Source organism: Pieris brassicae, chromosome 11 (genome assembly GCF_905147105.1).
Source record: "Pieris brassicae chromosome 11, ilPieBrab1.1, whole genome shotgun sequence".
NCBI classification, from domain to species: domain Eukaryota; kingdom Metazoa; phylum Arthropoda; class Insecta; order Lepidoptera; family Pieridae; genus Pieris; species Pieris brassicae.
Window position 1 is genome coordinate 4,439,173 of NC_059675.1, and position 13,488 is coordinate 4,452,660.

The 13,488-nt window shown below is 31.7% G+C and overlaps 1 protein-coding gene across 1 annotated transcript; it reads right to left on the bottom strand.

Annotated features, from left to right (window-relative positions):
• Nucleotides 1-9,498: 9,498 nt before the first annotated feature.
• Nucleotides 9,499-12,837, bottom strand: LOC123716556. Its single transcript, XM_045672356.1, has 4 exons — nucleotides 12,686-12,837; nucleotides 12,393-12,481; nucleotides 11,102-11,359; nucleotides 9,499-10,071 (listed from the first exon to the last, which is right to left on the bottom strand). The coding sequence occupies exons 1-4, from the start codon at nucleotides 12,698-12,700 to the stop codon at nucleotides 9,849-9,851; spliced, it is 585 nt and encodes a 194-aa protein (XP_045528312.1). The 5' UTR covers nucleotides 12,701-12,837; the 3' UTR covers nucleotides 9,499-9,848.
• Between the last annotated feature and the right edge of the window lie 651 nt (nucleotides 12,838-13,488).

Consider the following 13,488-nt stretch of genomic DNA (forward strand, 5'->3'; position numbering starts at 1 on the left):
AATATCGGATATTTTATTCAAATAAAATGTTATTAATCCAAAAAAGCTCGTGAATGACAGAAATAGCCTTATAAAAGTTATTATTATGGTTCCAAATTCAAAACCAGTTGTAGTTGATACAAGTAGATTTAAAACAATAAACCGTTATACAGTATTTTTTATAGAAAAATTAGCGACTCGGTACCTACCGAGTACCTACGACTCGAGTATAATATCGGGATACCTAATAAAACGGGATGTATAATAAGTGACAGAGTTTTGCAGGGGAACAATGGACATATTGGATAACTTACGACACCGTCTAAAATATATTAATAGCATCCTAGTGTGAGACTTAACACATATCTTTGGAATTCGGCGTGTTAATTAAAGCACACGAATGCATCGCAAAAAGAGCGTTTAGCAACAGGCTTAAAGAATTTGACTTTAGCATTGTTTTATGGTAATGCGATCACGACTATACATTCCACTGTCCAGACAATCTTTATCTCAAATATGCTTATTTTATATCATACCAAAAACCACACCTACTGTATCATGTTTTTGGCTCGCAAAAAAGATTTAATGTATAACAATATTGTTTTATTAAAATAATGATTCAATGTATTGACACCAATTCCTAGTTCGAATTATTTTGATTCAGTGTGATGACATTTCAATGGAAAGTCATTTTACTATTGTACGAAAGGGTGACATTAAAAAAAATACCATATAGATATAGGTTTACAAGTTTATAAGCATAAGCTCTTACATTTAAACGTTTTTATGACTAAGCAAAGCGCGTATTAATGTTTCAATTCGTCCATAATAAGAAAACCACCATAAATACGTGAAATTTATTAATTTATTTTATTTATAAAAACTTGCCAACGCTGGGCGTACTGATACATAAAAATAAAATACAGCATTGAATGTGACAAGTCAATAACAAATACGAAGATAATAAAATTAAATCAATAATTAAATTATTAAGGACAAATTTCAAAGTGTGAGGGAGTCAATTATGGATACCCACGATATTGTAGTGACCATACCGATAAAGTAATGTCTCTATCAGCCTATAGAAATTGTAAGAAAAATACGGTTTATTCAATAAAAACCTCTCTGTAGAAGCTAAATAGTGTAAATCTTTCACAAAAGCATGAAGGAAAAGTAGGGCATAATTCAATCAGCGAAGGCAATTCGGCCTTTTGTATGTAAAGACCGCATCCGTAGAGGGAGCCACGATTACCCTAACTCTTTATGGGAGTGTTGTTGAACCGAACACTTACATTTTGCGTTATGCCTTTATATCGCGGCTAATGTAGGGTGAAATAAGTAGGATTTTTATTAGAAATTCACTATTCATATATGTGTAACCTGCTATGTTTTCTTATTAGAATAAAATACGAAATTTGAAGAAATATTTTCACATTTTTTTTAATACAATTGCACTTTCCATACTTTCTACCTCGACGCCTGGCGTTCCACAACGTTTCGCTTTTCAAGGCACTTCCTGACGCGCACTTTGTGGTACCAGTTGCGAGTAGAGTAATCCGAAAGATACAACTTAGACATTAAGATCAGAGCATACCAGTCTCTCCAAGGTCGGCAACACACACGCAAAGCACAGTTGCAGAGGCGGCGGTTGGCACTTAATACAAAGTTACTCGCCTTTAAATATGTGTTATTCACTACCTGAGTAAAACTTCAGTAAACGTATGTAATCTCAAATGGTTGATTTCTTAAATATGTTCATCGAAAGTGTACAGTTCAATATAACTGTTTCAATAAATAGACACGAATGTAATTGTATTGGTTGAGACTTGTTGTTTGTAATCTATATCTTTATCCATATGTTAATATTACGATCGTTTAAGTCCATAGTAAAGTATCTTACTTGCACAAGTTATACAAAATCCAATATAAATAAACTGAATACTAATTAACAAGTGTACAAGGGTTGTACGACTCGACGTTTTATTTTCTCAAAGCGCTATAATTTAGTATTCTCGTGCAGAATGGCGAGCACCTCATCAAGGACGTAATTAGCTGGAAAACAAACGGGCAACAACTTGGCGAACACTTGAAAGCCCGTCATCGTTTAAGGCTGCGTTTTCACTGGCAGGCGTATTGTATGAATTCTGTAACCCACCATTGGGTACTTTTACAACGATTATATTGATAATTTTTGTATAGTTTTAGGAGGCCTTTTACGTCTTCTAATCTACTACGCTCACAGTGGGGTATAGGACGCGTCGTAGATTTTTGAGTCTGAGGGAAATGATTTGGAGACGAGTCTTACCGCTGTCCGCATATTCCGTGACCTTTATCTTCTTTTTTTTCTTAGGGAATAATTATTTTATCGGAGTTTTTACAAAATATGTGCGCTTTTGAGACGTGTGTTGTCCTTAAGAACCCTAACCAAGATAAACAAGATTTCTGTCAATTCTGTACTTAGGATGTTAGTTTTAAGGTTCTTCAATTGAGTACCGAGCCTTATACCTACTAATTCGTCAGTTCCTTCGTCTTCTTTTTAATTAATTTTGACAAATCACCCTTACCTTCTCAGTTACTTTTTTTCACTTACATTTAATTAAATACTGAAGTGACACTCGGCATGCTGAGAACACTTAAGCGTTTGTTTTCTGTTTATTATTTTTAAATTCATTATAATTTGTCTAAATCTTCACGCAATTATTTTTTCTTGACGTAAACTATATTTTATTATTTAACTTATATATAACTGGACAGAAAGAAATATGTAAGAGTCGATTGTTTATTACAATATCACTTCAATTTGCGTACTTACGTAAGCTATACTGATTTATTATTCCATTATGTTTGCTTAACATACTCTCTTGATATAGCTCTCATTCCCCTTACATCCGTTCTAACCCCAACATAAACAGAACGAAACGCAATTTTCATGTTACTCTCAATAACTTAGAATAATGATTGTACTCAAGCCTCTGTTTATTTACAACCCTTTGTGGGTGAAAATTTATGAATCAATTTTAAGTGATGAAAATCATGTAATATTTTTTCATACGGAAAGTGACTATAACATAAAAATTTCATTTGGCCATAAAAATTGTTTTCTTGTGTTTTTTTAATGTAATATGAGGCAAAAGGGCAGAAACCTCACCTGATTTTAGATGATAAATCCGCCCATGGATATTCATATTGCCAGAAGGTTCGCAAGTGCGTTGCGGACTTTTTAAGAATTGGTACGCTCATTTATTTATGGTTTTAGTCCATTTTGTTTTAGAATTTGCTGTTCAAATTTTAATTATTGTGTAAAACTTATTCAATTTACACATTTACACTAACTTACAATGTAATGTAGCGTAACTTAAAATATTAAATTATATTGGCTTCGAGACACTATACCTTAAATAAAATATTGTGAATACCTGAGTGATAATTGGCAACTGAAATAAAGAGAAAACATCTGTTTAACTGCTTAGAGTATAAGAAAGAAAATCCGTTATTACTAATTGGTTTACACTTAGTCTGGCCGTAAATACTGTTACTATTGAAAATTAACAAATTATAACATTTGAATTTGGAATTTGTTATTTGTTATTGATTTTTCTTATTTTGACGGCTTTGAGAATACGCCTTGCTCTAAACGCCGTGAAAATTTGGCATCACTAAAACAATCGGTGCGATTGGCAGTGAACAATTTTCCCATGAGAGCGTTCAGAAAGAATGCGTGCTTCTATTTATAACTGGCCTCAACGTTTAAAGGACTGTATTGCAGACTAGTTCAAATAAGCTTTTTATATTTTTATGTATTTAACTAACACACTGTAAAAGTAATAATTGTTATTTGCAATAGAAAAAATTGTTTTTTCTTTGTTTCAGGATTTATGCAAGAGTATATATATAATAATTATATTAAACATAAAAGATTTTCTTTCGACTAAAGTCTCTTTCTAGTATTCGCTTGTGTATTTAAGGCAACCTAAATACAAAGCAAATACTCATTACGTAATGTAACTGTATCTTAACCAAATCTAGTTTGTATGCGGAAAGCTAACCCCTATAATTCAAAGATCTAGGAACCGTGTTAGTGTGCTGGCGCCTTTCCAGACGTATTATAGCTTAGATCATTTATTTCTAACATTAAACTTCGGCCTTTCTATTGAACTGTGCCAACAGTTTTACATTGTATATTAAAACATTTACGAGTAATATTTCAGTTTTAATACAACAATAACCAAACATCTCCATGGCTCAATTATATAACATTCTTGTTAATTTTACTGTTATAAATAAATAGTTAAATTCATAGTTCCTGCGATTAGTTCCCAATGAAATATTGGTTTTTGTTAAGGCATAGAATACTACCTTATTGAGTTTACAACGTCGTTCCGTTATTGGTGAAGTCAAAAGTTTAATGAAAACAGTAAAATTCATAACAATAACACATAATAATATAAAACTGCTATTTCATTATAAAATTCAGGCTACAAAAGTAATATTTTATTTGGTATTTTTTTATGATAAGATTGACAACCATCCGTGAAAAAAATATCAAGGGTAGAAACAGTTAAGTTTTATATCGGGGACAATCCCAGTTCCATCTAGTTCACTTTACGAACCATTAAATTTTCCTGTTTGCATTTTTTAGCATACGTTATTCTCAAGATGGCTTCTTTCAACCAGCTGTTTTACGACTGTAGGATCTAATAGTTTTATATTTCTTTGTCACTAGATGCGAGTAGGTTGTATTACGAGTTTACCAATTAATATATAATAATATACTTTATTTAAATATTTAAAACGTGTTCACAATAAAATGCACGGCCTTAATTCAACCTCATTTAGAAGTTGTTTGGCTGCAGCTGAATTTCATCACCGGTCTTCGAGGCCGAATACTAAATTTCATTCGTATACCACGATACGGACCGTTCAATAACGGAACGTTTTCAAAAGCCTTTTTTGCCTCACAGCTCCAAATATGAGCCCACTGAAGTATTTCCGAACCAATTTGATTGAGGGTTTTATGACAAGTTCGTACTAAATCTTAAAAGGCTGGCAATGCACATGCGAGCCTCCTCACATAATTGTTGTGGATAGAAAATGAATGAAGATTGTCGTTTCGGAACATATACACGTTTGCCAGAAGCGACGAGTATGTATATATGTAAGAGTGTGCTAATGTGTGGGTTCTATTTTAATAAATTATTATAATTATGATAGTTTTGTAAATTGTAAGTAAAATTTCTGTATGTAATGTTGAATTCCAAGATATAGTTTTAAACAATTAAACAGCTGAAAATGCTAAATTTAAAAATAAAGTTTATTTTGACTTTATTATAGATTCGATTGTACAACACTATAAAGGTATCTTAACCCATACTGGATCACGAGTGTTTTATTTTAAATAACACTCATGAAAAAAAATCACTTTATTCATTTGTACGTTATTTGGAAAACGTTAAGTAAAAAATATCAACAATCATTTTAAATAAAATATTACATTTTAACAACAAATATTTCTTAAAACACGCGAGGAAATCATTAAAATTTCAACAAAATATCTAAATTGCTGACCACCCAAAGAATAATGTTACTTAAGGCGAAATAAGGATTGTAAAACATGAATATTATTGCGTAAACATATAAAAATGAGAGATTATGATTAAAAATTCCAAACACTAGCGGGTGCACGCTGGGACATTTCATAAGAAAGTGTTTTTATTACTTGCTAAAGTGTCGGGATTATGTTTCTTATAATTGAAAATATGCGAACGAGGTGCGAATATTCGAGGTTATTATTGTAAGGATGTTTTTGAAAATGTGGATTTGTTCCAAAAATAAATTTGAAAGGACTTAAGAGATATATGGATATGGCAGTGAAGAATTTTCCTTTATCTGGCCTCAACGTTAAAAGGACCAGTGAAGACCACTTCGAATAAGCTTTTTATATTTTAAATTGTTTTATATTTAGGTACTTTTAGTTTTAGAGTGTATTAGTTCAACTAATAAATGTTATTCGCAATATAATTTTTTTACTTTGATTCAGTATTTATGGCTAGATAACTTTATTTATAAACAAATGAATATGCATTTGTTTATAAATAAAGTTTATAATAATACAAATGGCTTGAATCCGGTTAAAAAAATTGTTTTCTTTCAATGTGTAAAAGCGTTAACCAAAGACAATACCAAATTTAACATTTAATTGCTGAACCGAATTGTTTGACTTAGATCTACACAACAAACTAATCGTGAAAGTTCAAATTTAATAAATAAATTTAGATAACGTTTTGTAATAACGTAGCATTATAAAAAATGTGCTTTTTTGTTTTTTGTAATTATTACCGTAACATCCAGCTGATTTCTTTTTTTAATCAAATTCCTTTTAGTTTTAAAAACGGAGTCTATCACGTTGGTAAATCAGAATTAAAAGTAATTCCAAGAATAAAATTTCCGCGGCGTACAAAAGCATCGAATCTAATCCGCAAAAAATCCTTAAAAAAATACAACCTTTGTAATAACCACCTACAAATTCAATCCGCAAGCTATAAAACTCGCGAGTAGCCAACGAGTCCGGAAGCGAACAGTTGGTCATAGCTTGAAAGCTTTACGGCCGGTAAATCTATATTAAACCTTATTCCTTTGATATAAGGACTATCAGTAAGTTACACAGAGCTTGTAAAAGTCCTACTTGGCCCCGGCGGATGCCGGCGACAGTTACCTTATTTGGAATTGGTCCAGAGTCTCGGACAAACTTTTATGTTATTTCAATGTGGTTAAACTGAAAGAATTGGTTTTCAATGGACTATTTGTTGAACGGTAAATAAATCGGATCAGTGATACTTTGTAAGTGGTGTAGCGCTTGTCATTGTATTTTAAGTATTGTTTTTTGATTGACCGTATTTTAAGTATATTGACAAAATAAAATATATACTAAATCATACTTAAATTATGTTTGTTTCAAATTTATTTTGGTACAAAGTCTTTAAGGTGTGTCGTGTGAGTCTTTAATGGCTTTAAGGTGATGATTTTGCTTATACATAACAAAAATTAGTAAAAAGCAAAAACTGGCATTTTAAATGACTGCAATATTTCTCCTAACGTAGAAAATGTTTTATATGTATGTTATATAATTTTGTATTAATCTTTTTTGCAGTAACACTCGGCGATTTCAGCAAAATCCAGTAACAAATATCAGCAAAACATAAAAGTTGTGGTCAAATGTTTTGAAAAATCTATGAATCTATTAGAACATTATTTATTACTTTGAATTTTAGTTTTGACAATCCACAAACTCATAAAAAAGCTTTTTTTATTTGCGCCATGTATTGTTTGTACTATCGATCAATCTAAACGAGATCCAATATATATATAACATTCTTATTCCATATTCAAACTTTATTACTGAAAATTCATGTTATTGAATAATTTCATACAACTTTACAAGGCTTCGTAAGACAAAAAGTTCAAACTTAGCAAAATTTATAATGAGAATTTCATAATTAGAAAATTAATCTACTTTACCTTCGTCGGGAAACTTAGTAAGTAGATTAATTCTGTACACATTAGTACGTAGACATTATTAACAGGTTCCTTGATCTAGTAGTTAGCAGATCATAAGGACTCAGATTCGATTTCATAGTGGGGCCGATCATTAAAAATACACAATTTCTATTTGAAAGAAAAACTTTAACGATAGTACTAATGTTAGTTATTTCGAAGATGGGAAGAATTTAATATGTATTTCTTTTTTGACGTTCACAAGTGTACATTGTGTTAATAAATGATTTTACTTTTTTTGGACTTTGGCGGTACATGAGCACCCAGGTGATACGTGGTCATCCTGCGCTCTCAATATGGTGTAGTCGTGACGGATATTCAATGGAATTCTAGGGATTATATTTATTTATAGACATGTGTCACCTTTTTCGGTGATCAGTCTAGTTCACCATATAGGTGATTGTTCCTTTGGCACATACCTCATCGCAGTCTAGTCGGAGTAGTTTGAGCCACGTGGCTTAAGCGTAGGGCAAGTCTCACCGTGAGGCTGCTGATGTTAATCATGGCTGTGCACCAATGGATGAACAGCTGAAGTGGAAGTAGTAAAGTGAGTATGTAAAACATTATTATGTATCAGGAGCCCAAAGCGCATTCCAAAAACTTTTTGTTTATTTTTGGGTATCTTTAATTTAAATATTTTACAAGTTGTCTTTGTAAGAATTAAGAACAATAAGTATTATAAAAGATAGCGTCTGTTTTCTTAAAAAGAAATAAAACAATTGATTTAATTATCATTTCTTTTCGTTTAACCGCATCACGTCTACACAGAAGGTTTCTTTGGAAACTTGGTCTGGAGCCAATTAAGCCAGCAGGCTCCAACGTCCGCCTCTTTTCCGGCCGTTCGTAACTGTTAAATTGTTCAAGCTACGATCTAACGACATAATATAGCACACGTCTCTATGAATCCCGTTCCAAAAACAATTTAATTAACCACCTAAAAGTCCAATCAATTGAGAGTCAAGTTAATTACACTAACGAATCACAAGGTGCCAATTACAAAACATTAAAACCAGCAATAAATTAATTAAAAACAAGTATCGATACAATAAATTTTAATCCCTAAAGTAGATCGCGTAACAAAGTAGCAATAACGAGTTCCAATACTGGAACCCGCCTCGTTTACATTTGGATTTATATGTTTTTTACGCGTTTATGTACGAAACATCCTCTCAGAGTCGTTGCACTCAGGACTGTTTTAGCGAATTTACAAGGAAATTAAAGCTCGGGACCTACTTGGCACGGAAATGTATCGTTGCGCTCATAAGTCGTTTAGTTGAAGAAATAGAGATTCAAGCAGTGCGCAGTGCAGCATGGTCTTGTTCGCAGTGCGTCGGGATGTCGGCGCCGGCTACTTGGCAGTGTCCTCGGTCAATGTACTCGCTATAAAAGCCTCCATAAGCTTTAGCCAAAACAATTTCACCGAGATTCTTGCCAGTTACACGCATGCCTTTAATTTTACGATCTATGTCATTTCGAAATTTACTTTAAGCTTTTAATGTTGTGCGATTTATATCGTTTAATGTTCCCACTTATGCAAACATATTCCAGAATTTTTAATGTTCTGTGAGGGCTTATCAGATTTTAAAGTTATAAAATGACTTTTATTAGTATTAGAAATGTATCTTTAGTGATAACCTAAGGGATATTATGTAATAACACGTTCAACTAAACGTCAACGTCATTAAAAATATTATTTTTATGTAGATTATTGTAGATCGAAATATACATAGCGTATAAATAAAAATTTACTTTTAATGTTTATAATGTATTTTTATATTCATTTTCATTTCTAATATGATTTAATTGGAATCTCTTTAAAAGAGTTATCTTCGGTCCCGCTTAAAACGTGCGTGTTAAAGTTATATGGGCCCATATTTCACGAAAATAATGAGAGCGAATAAAATACGCTTATCGACTAATAAAAGTACAGCTGTATTAATGGGATTTGTAAGCAAATAAAACTTTTATTAGCCAAGTATAAATTTATTATCACATTGTATAAATACGTATCTTAATCCGAAAACACTAAGTTCTTAAATCTAAATATAAATTATTTTCTAATGTCTACACAGACATAATTTCCTAAAGGAACATTCATGCCTTGACAACTTTGTACTCATTTAAGCCAAGTTTTCAATTCATGATTTACAATGGGCATAAATCTATGAATCACGGTTGACTTCACAGAATGTCACAAGCGTGAAGTTCGTGACTTTGCTTCAAATTCCAAGAGGTGCATGAAATGAGTTCATTACTGAGTCTACTTATCTGAAAATACTGATTGATATCATGAGGAATGTAATTTTTGGCAGGTATGTTTAATTGTTTTTCTCCAAAACCCATTTTCCTGAGTATGGCGTTTCCAGCCTCTTCACTTTGGGGCGGAAGCCGTTTTCGTCGGCAGTGTAGTCGACTCTGTACATGAATCCATCAGGACCAATATATTCGTAGAAACCCTTTGAAGCAATTCCCTCGTCGATCGTGTTTGGATTTTTCAAAATAGCCTCCTCCTTTCCACGGATTTTGTTTTCGGTCTCGAAACTGCAAAAAAATGTTTATTTAATGTTTTTTCTACATAATCTATGTATAGTTAAATTCAATCGGATATTATATACTTCTATATTTTGAATATAAGCAAATGTATTGTTCACAGTCGTATAAACTGTGACTTTGAAAATCAAAAACATTTAATAACCCGTGAATGTCAATAACTGTGTCGTAAATGAATATAAATGATTTTGAACTTTGACCGCCACCTGTCAGTATTAAAATATGAGTGCCAAATTAGTTAGTCGGTCAAGGCTATATTTGTTTATACCTTTCTATAAAATACATATGATTCGAAAGAGCCGTTGCTTCCGGGTTCATAATAAAGCTATTATTTAGTTTTTTAATTGCCTGCAATGCAAACTTGTTTGCGTATGACTAAGTTATGAAGATTTAAAGCACTAACAGATTAATTTATGCTACTGTTATTAATATAGATTAAATATAGAATGGCGTCTAGACTAATTACCATAACGGAATAGCTATCAAGAGAGTTATGCAAATATAAAACTTACAATCGTTTTGAACAATGATGACAATGTTTAGAAATCTTTAATTTATTTATTAATATCTTATTTGTGCTAATAACTTTTTATGATGAATTAATTATTCAAATTTCTATTCTATATCGCCATAAGGAAACCATAAATTAATCCAGTTCTCGATTGACGTAAAACATTATAACAAAAATGCGGAAGTGATATTGCAATTTGGTTTTGAAAATGGGTAAAAATATACGATAGATGTGTTCTGTAATACTGAATCGGATTGGACGTAACATCTGTTTCAACTTTGTGACAAAAATATTTTAAAATAAATGCTGCTTTATTAAATTGTATTTTTCGATTTAACTCTTTAGTACCCGAAAAAATATATCAAACAAAAGTGATTTGTTCCATATTTTAATTTTAAGGCTTCCCGGAATCGGGAAAAAAACGTTTTTGTACGAAAATAAGCCTCGTAGCAGCTATAATTGGTGCTTAATATGAACCGTAGGTACTTTATATGGTAAATGGTCACTTACTCGAAGTCGTATTTGTCTTCTTTATAGTTGTGCTTTTGGCTGATAATCTTAATGCCGTTATTTTTGTAGTATCCCTCCTTGTAGAAAGGGTTGTCTTCTGCTGCGGTTAACACGTATTTGTACGTGTCCTGAGTAGCGGCACTGATGTAGGGATCGTGTTCGTGGGAGTATGGTCCATAGCCACCATCATAGGGGTTGTCTATGTGGATGTATGGATTCGGAATGTGGATGTATTTTCCCTCATTTGTAGGTATATATCTGAAACAACGTTTTAAGATAAATATGCTATGTGTGGTGAGAGCGTTACTATTTGCAGTCGTTTGAAAAGGCAGGGAAAATATGAAACGATCCAGTAGTTTGCGACTGATATAACAAAACGAACTGACCTATCTTGCCTTTTTTAATGTTGTTAATATAATGGGAAACAGGTACAATATTTTTCTATAACAATTATTTAAATACAGCTTGTACAAGGCCTTTTAAAGGCCATTTCTGTTAACAAAGCGACAATTATGAAAGAAATACTCGTAATGATGCTGCAAGAACAAAAGTGATACCTTGAAGTAACCTTACCCCTATGCATTTGAAGTAATAAAAGCATGATCGTAGGAGTGAGATAAGGCTTTTATTGCCACCTTTATTGGAACCTATATTTTTAAAGAAATCCAAGTAAGAACAAAAGATATCGAGCATATTTTTTCAGTAAGCTCCATTTCTTGGCAGCTGTTATCTGATCTTAGCACCTATTGCTAGGAATATATTAGATTATACTTTATCGCAACCTTTTGTGAGAATATTGTTTTACCTTGCAAAGTGTTTACCGTAATATGAAAAATAAATTTAGATTAAGATCTGTCTTTAGAACTCGGAAAAATGTTAAAGTTACGAAAACATTTAAGAAACGTTGAAGCCTGCTATTGTTTCTTTGATGTCAATACATATAGTTTGTATTTTTAAATAATTTAAAAAACTCAAAAAATATAAAGAAACAATCATATTGCTCTCATTTAGGTTTCAAAACATTTTCTAATGTAAGAAATGCCGTTTTCCTCACAATATTTTATGCTGGACGAGCATTTAATATGTATGTATCAAGGAAAGTAAATAATTGGTGCAATATAGGGATATAAACCCGTTACTGCAAGGCTAAAAGTAACACACTTAAAAACGGTATACATTCTTATAGTAAGATTACTATTGATACGTATTTTTGCGCATGAAGTAAACACAGAAATTAGCATTTATAATATGAACTTAGGTATATATATATACTAGGTTGACATTTACGTACTTGCCATCGTCGCCGTATTTGTAGGGATTCCACCGGCCGTTCTCGATTGGCGAGCTGACAGCTGCTCCCGCGCACAATGCGATCACACACTAGAAAATAAAGATAAATAATTATTATCTGATATATTTCTGTATAATTCTGTTAAGTAAACTTATTCAATTATTTTTTAAATAAAATAAAATTATACTAATAAAATTTCGCAGTAAACGAATATAGTTTACATACTTTATGAAGAAGTTTGGAAAACTCTTAACTATTTCCCAATAAAAAGAAATTATAAATAAAAATATTACCACTAAAGCGATCATCCTGAATGCACCAAAAGTTTTCCGTAAAAAAATCACAACAGTTCAAAACACTTCACTGAATTGATCACTATGCGGAAATCTATTCACTTGTATGTACACTCGTTTGAGAATTTCAAATCATTGTGTTGATTTCGAAACCGACGCTTCGCTTTTATACATTTGCAACATCAACTCATCCTCCGAGAGACCTGTGTGTCATACACGCACACATGCATACGGCCTACGTATTTTTTCTTGCATACCATTGTTGACTTTATTGAGGCATATTGAATTGTTTTCTGGAAATGGTTGAGATATTTCCTCATGTACCGTAGCTTTGAACCTTTCAAAAATTCTTATAATGAATTTTAGGAAAAGCTAAAAAAAGTTCACTCTTCCTTTTATGTACGAATTAAAAAGATTAGTTCTTTGTTCTACTATTATTATTTTCTGGAATTTAAATTTAGATCACTAACCCATAAAATATGCGTTGCTACGAACTCTACGATTGCTACGAAAAAATTAAACATTTCTTGTAACTAGTAAAGAATGCCCAGGCCTGAATGCCAGTATATGCTGAAAAAAAAATATTTTTTTTAATAATTAGGTTATTGTAATGACATCCAAAACAAGACTAATGTTTTATGTAATTATAAAGGATTTTCTTGTTTGCTTTTCATGAAGTTGGAAATTAGACATTGCTTAAACCTTTTTTGAAATCTATGCAATAATAAATTTATCAACTGTTTACGAATAAAGCCAATAAAGTACGAGAAAGTCAGAAAATATATTAATTTCAATTTTAATGA

What these genes read in the sequence shown, in the direction of transcription:
- LOC123716556 (XM_045672356.1), bottom strand. An exon ending in AAATACGGCGACGATGGCAA is followed by an intron (nt 11,360 to 12,392) that starts GTACGTAAATGT and finishes ACGTTGTTTCAG; the next exon opens with ATATATACCTACAAATGAGG. An exon ending in GAAGACAAATACGACTTCGA is followed by an intron (nt 10,072 to 11,101) that starts GTAAGTGACCAT and finishes ATTTTTTTGCAG; the next exon opens with TTTCGAGACCGAAAACAAAA.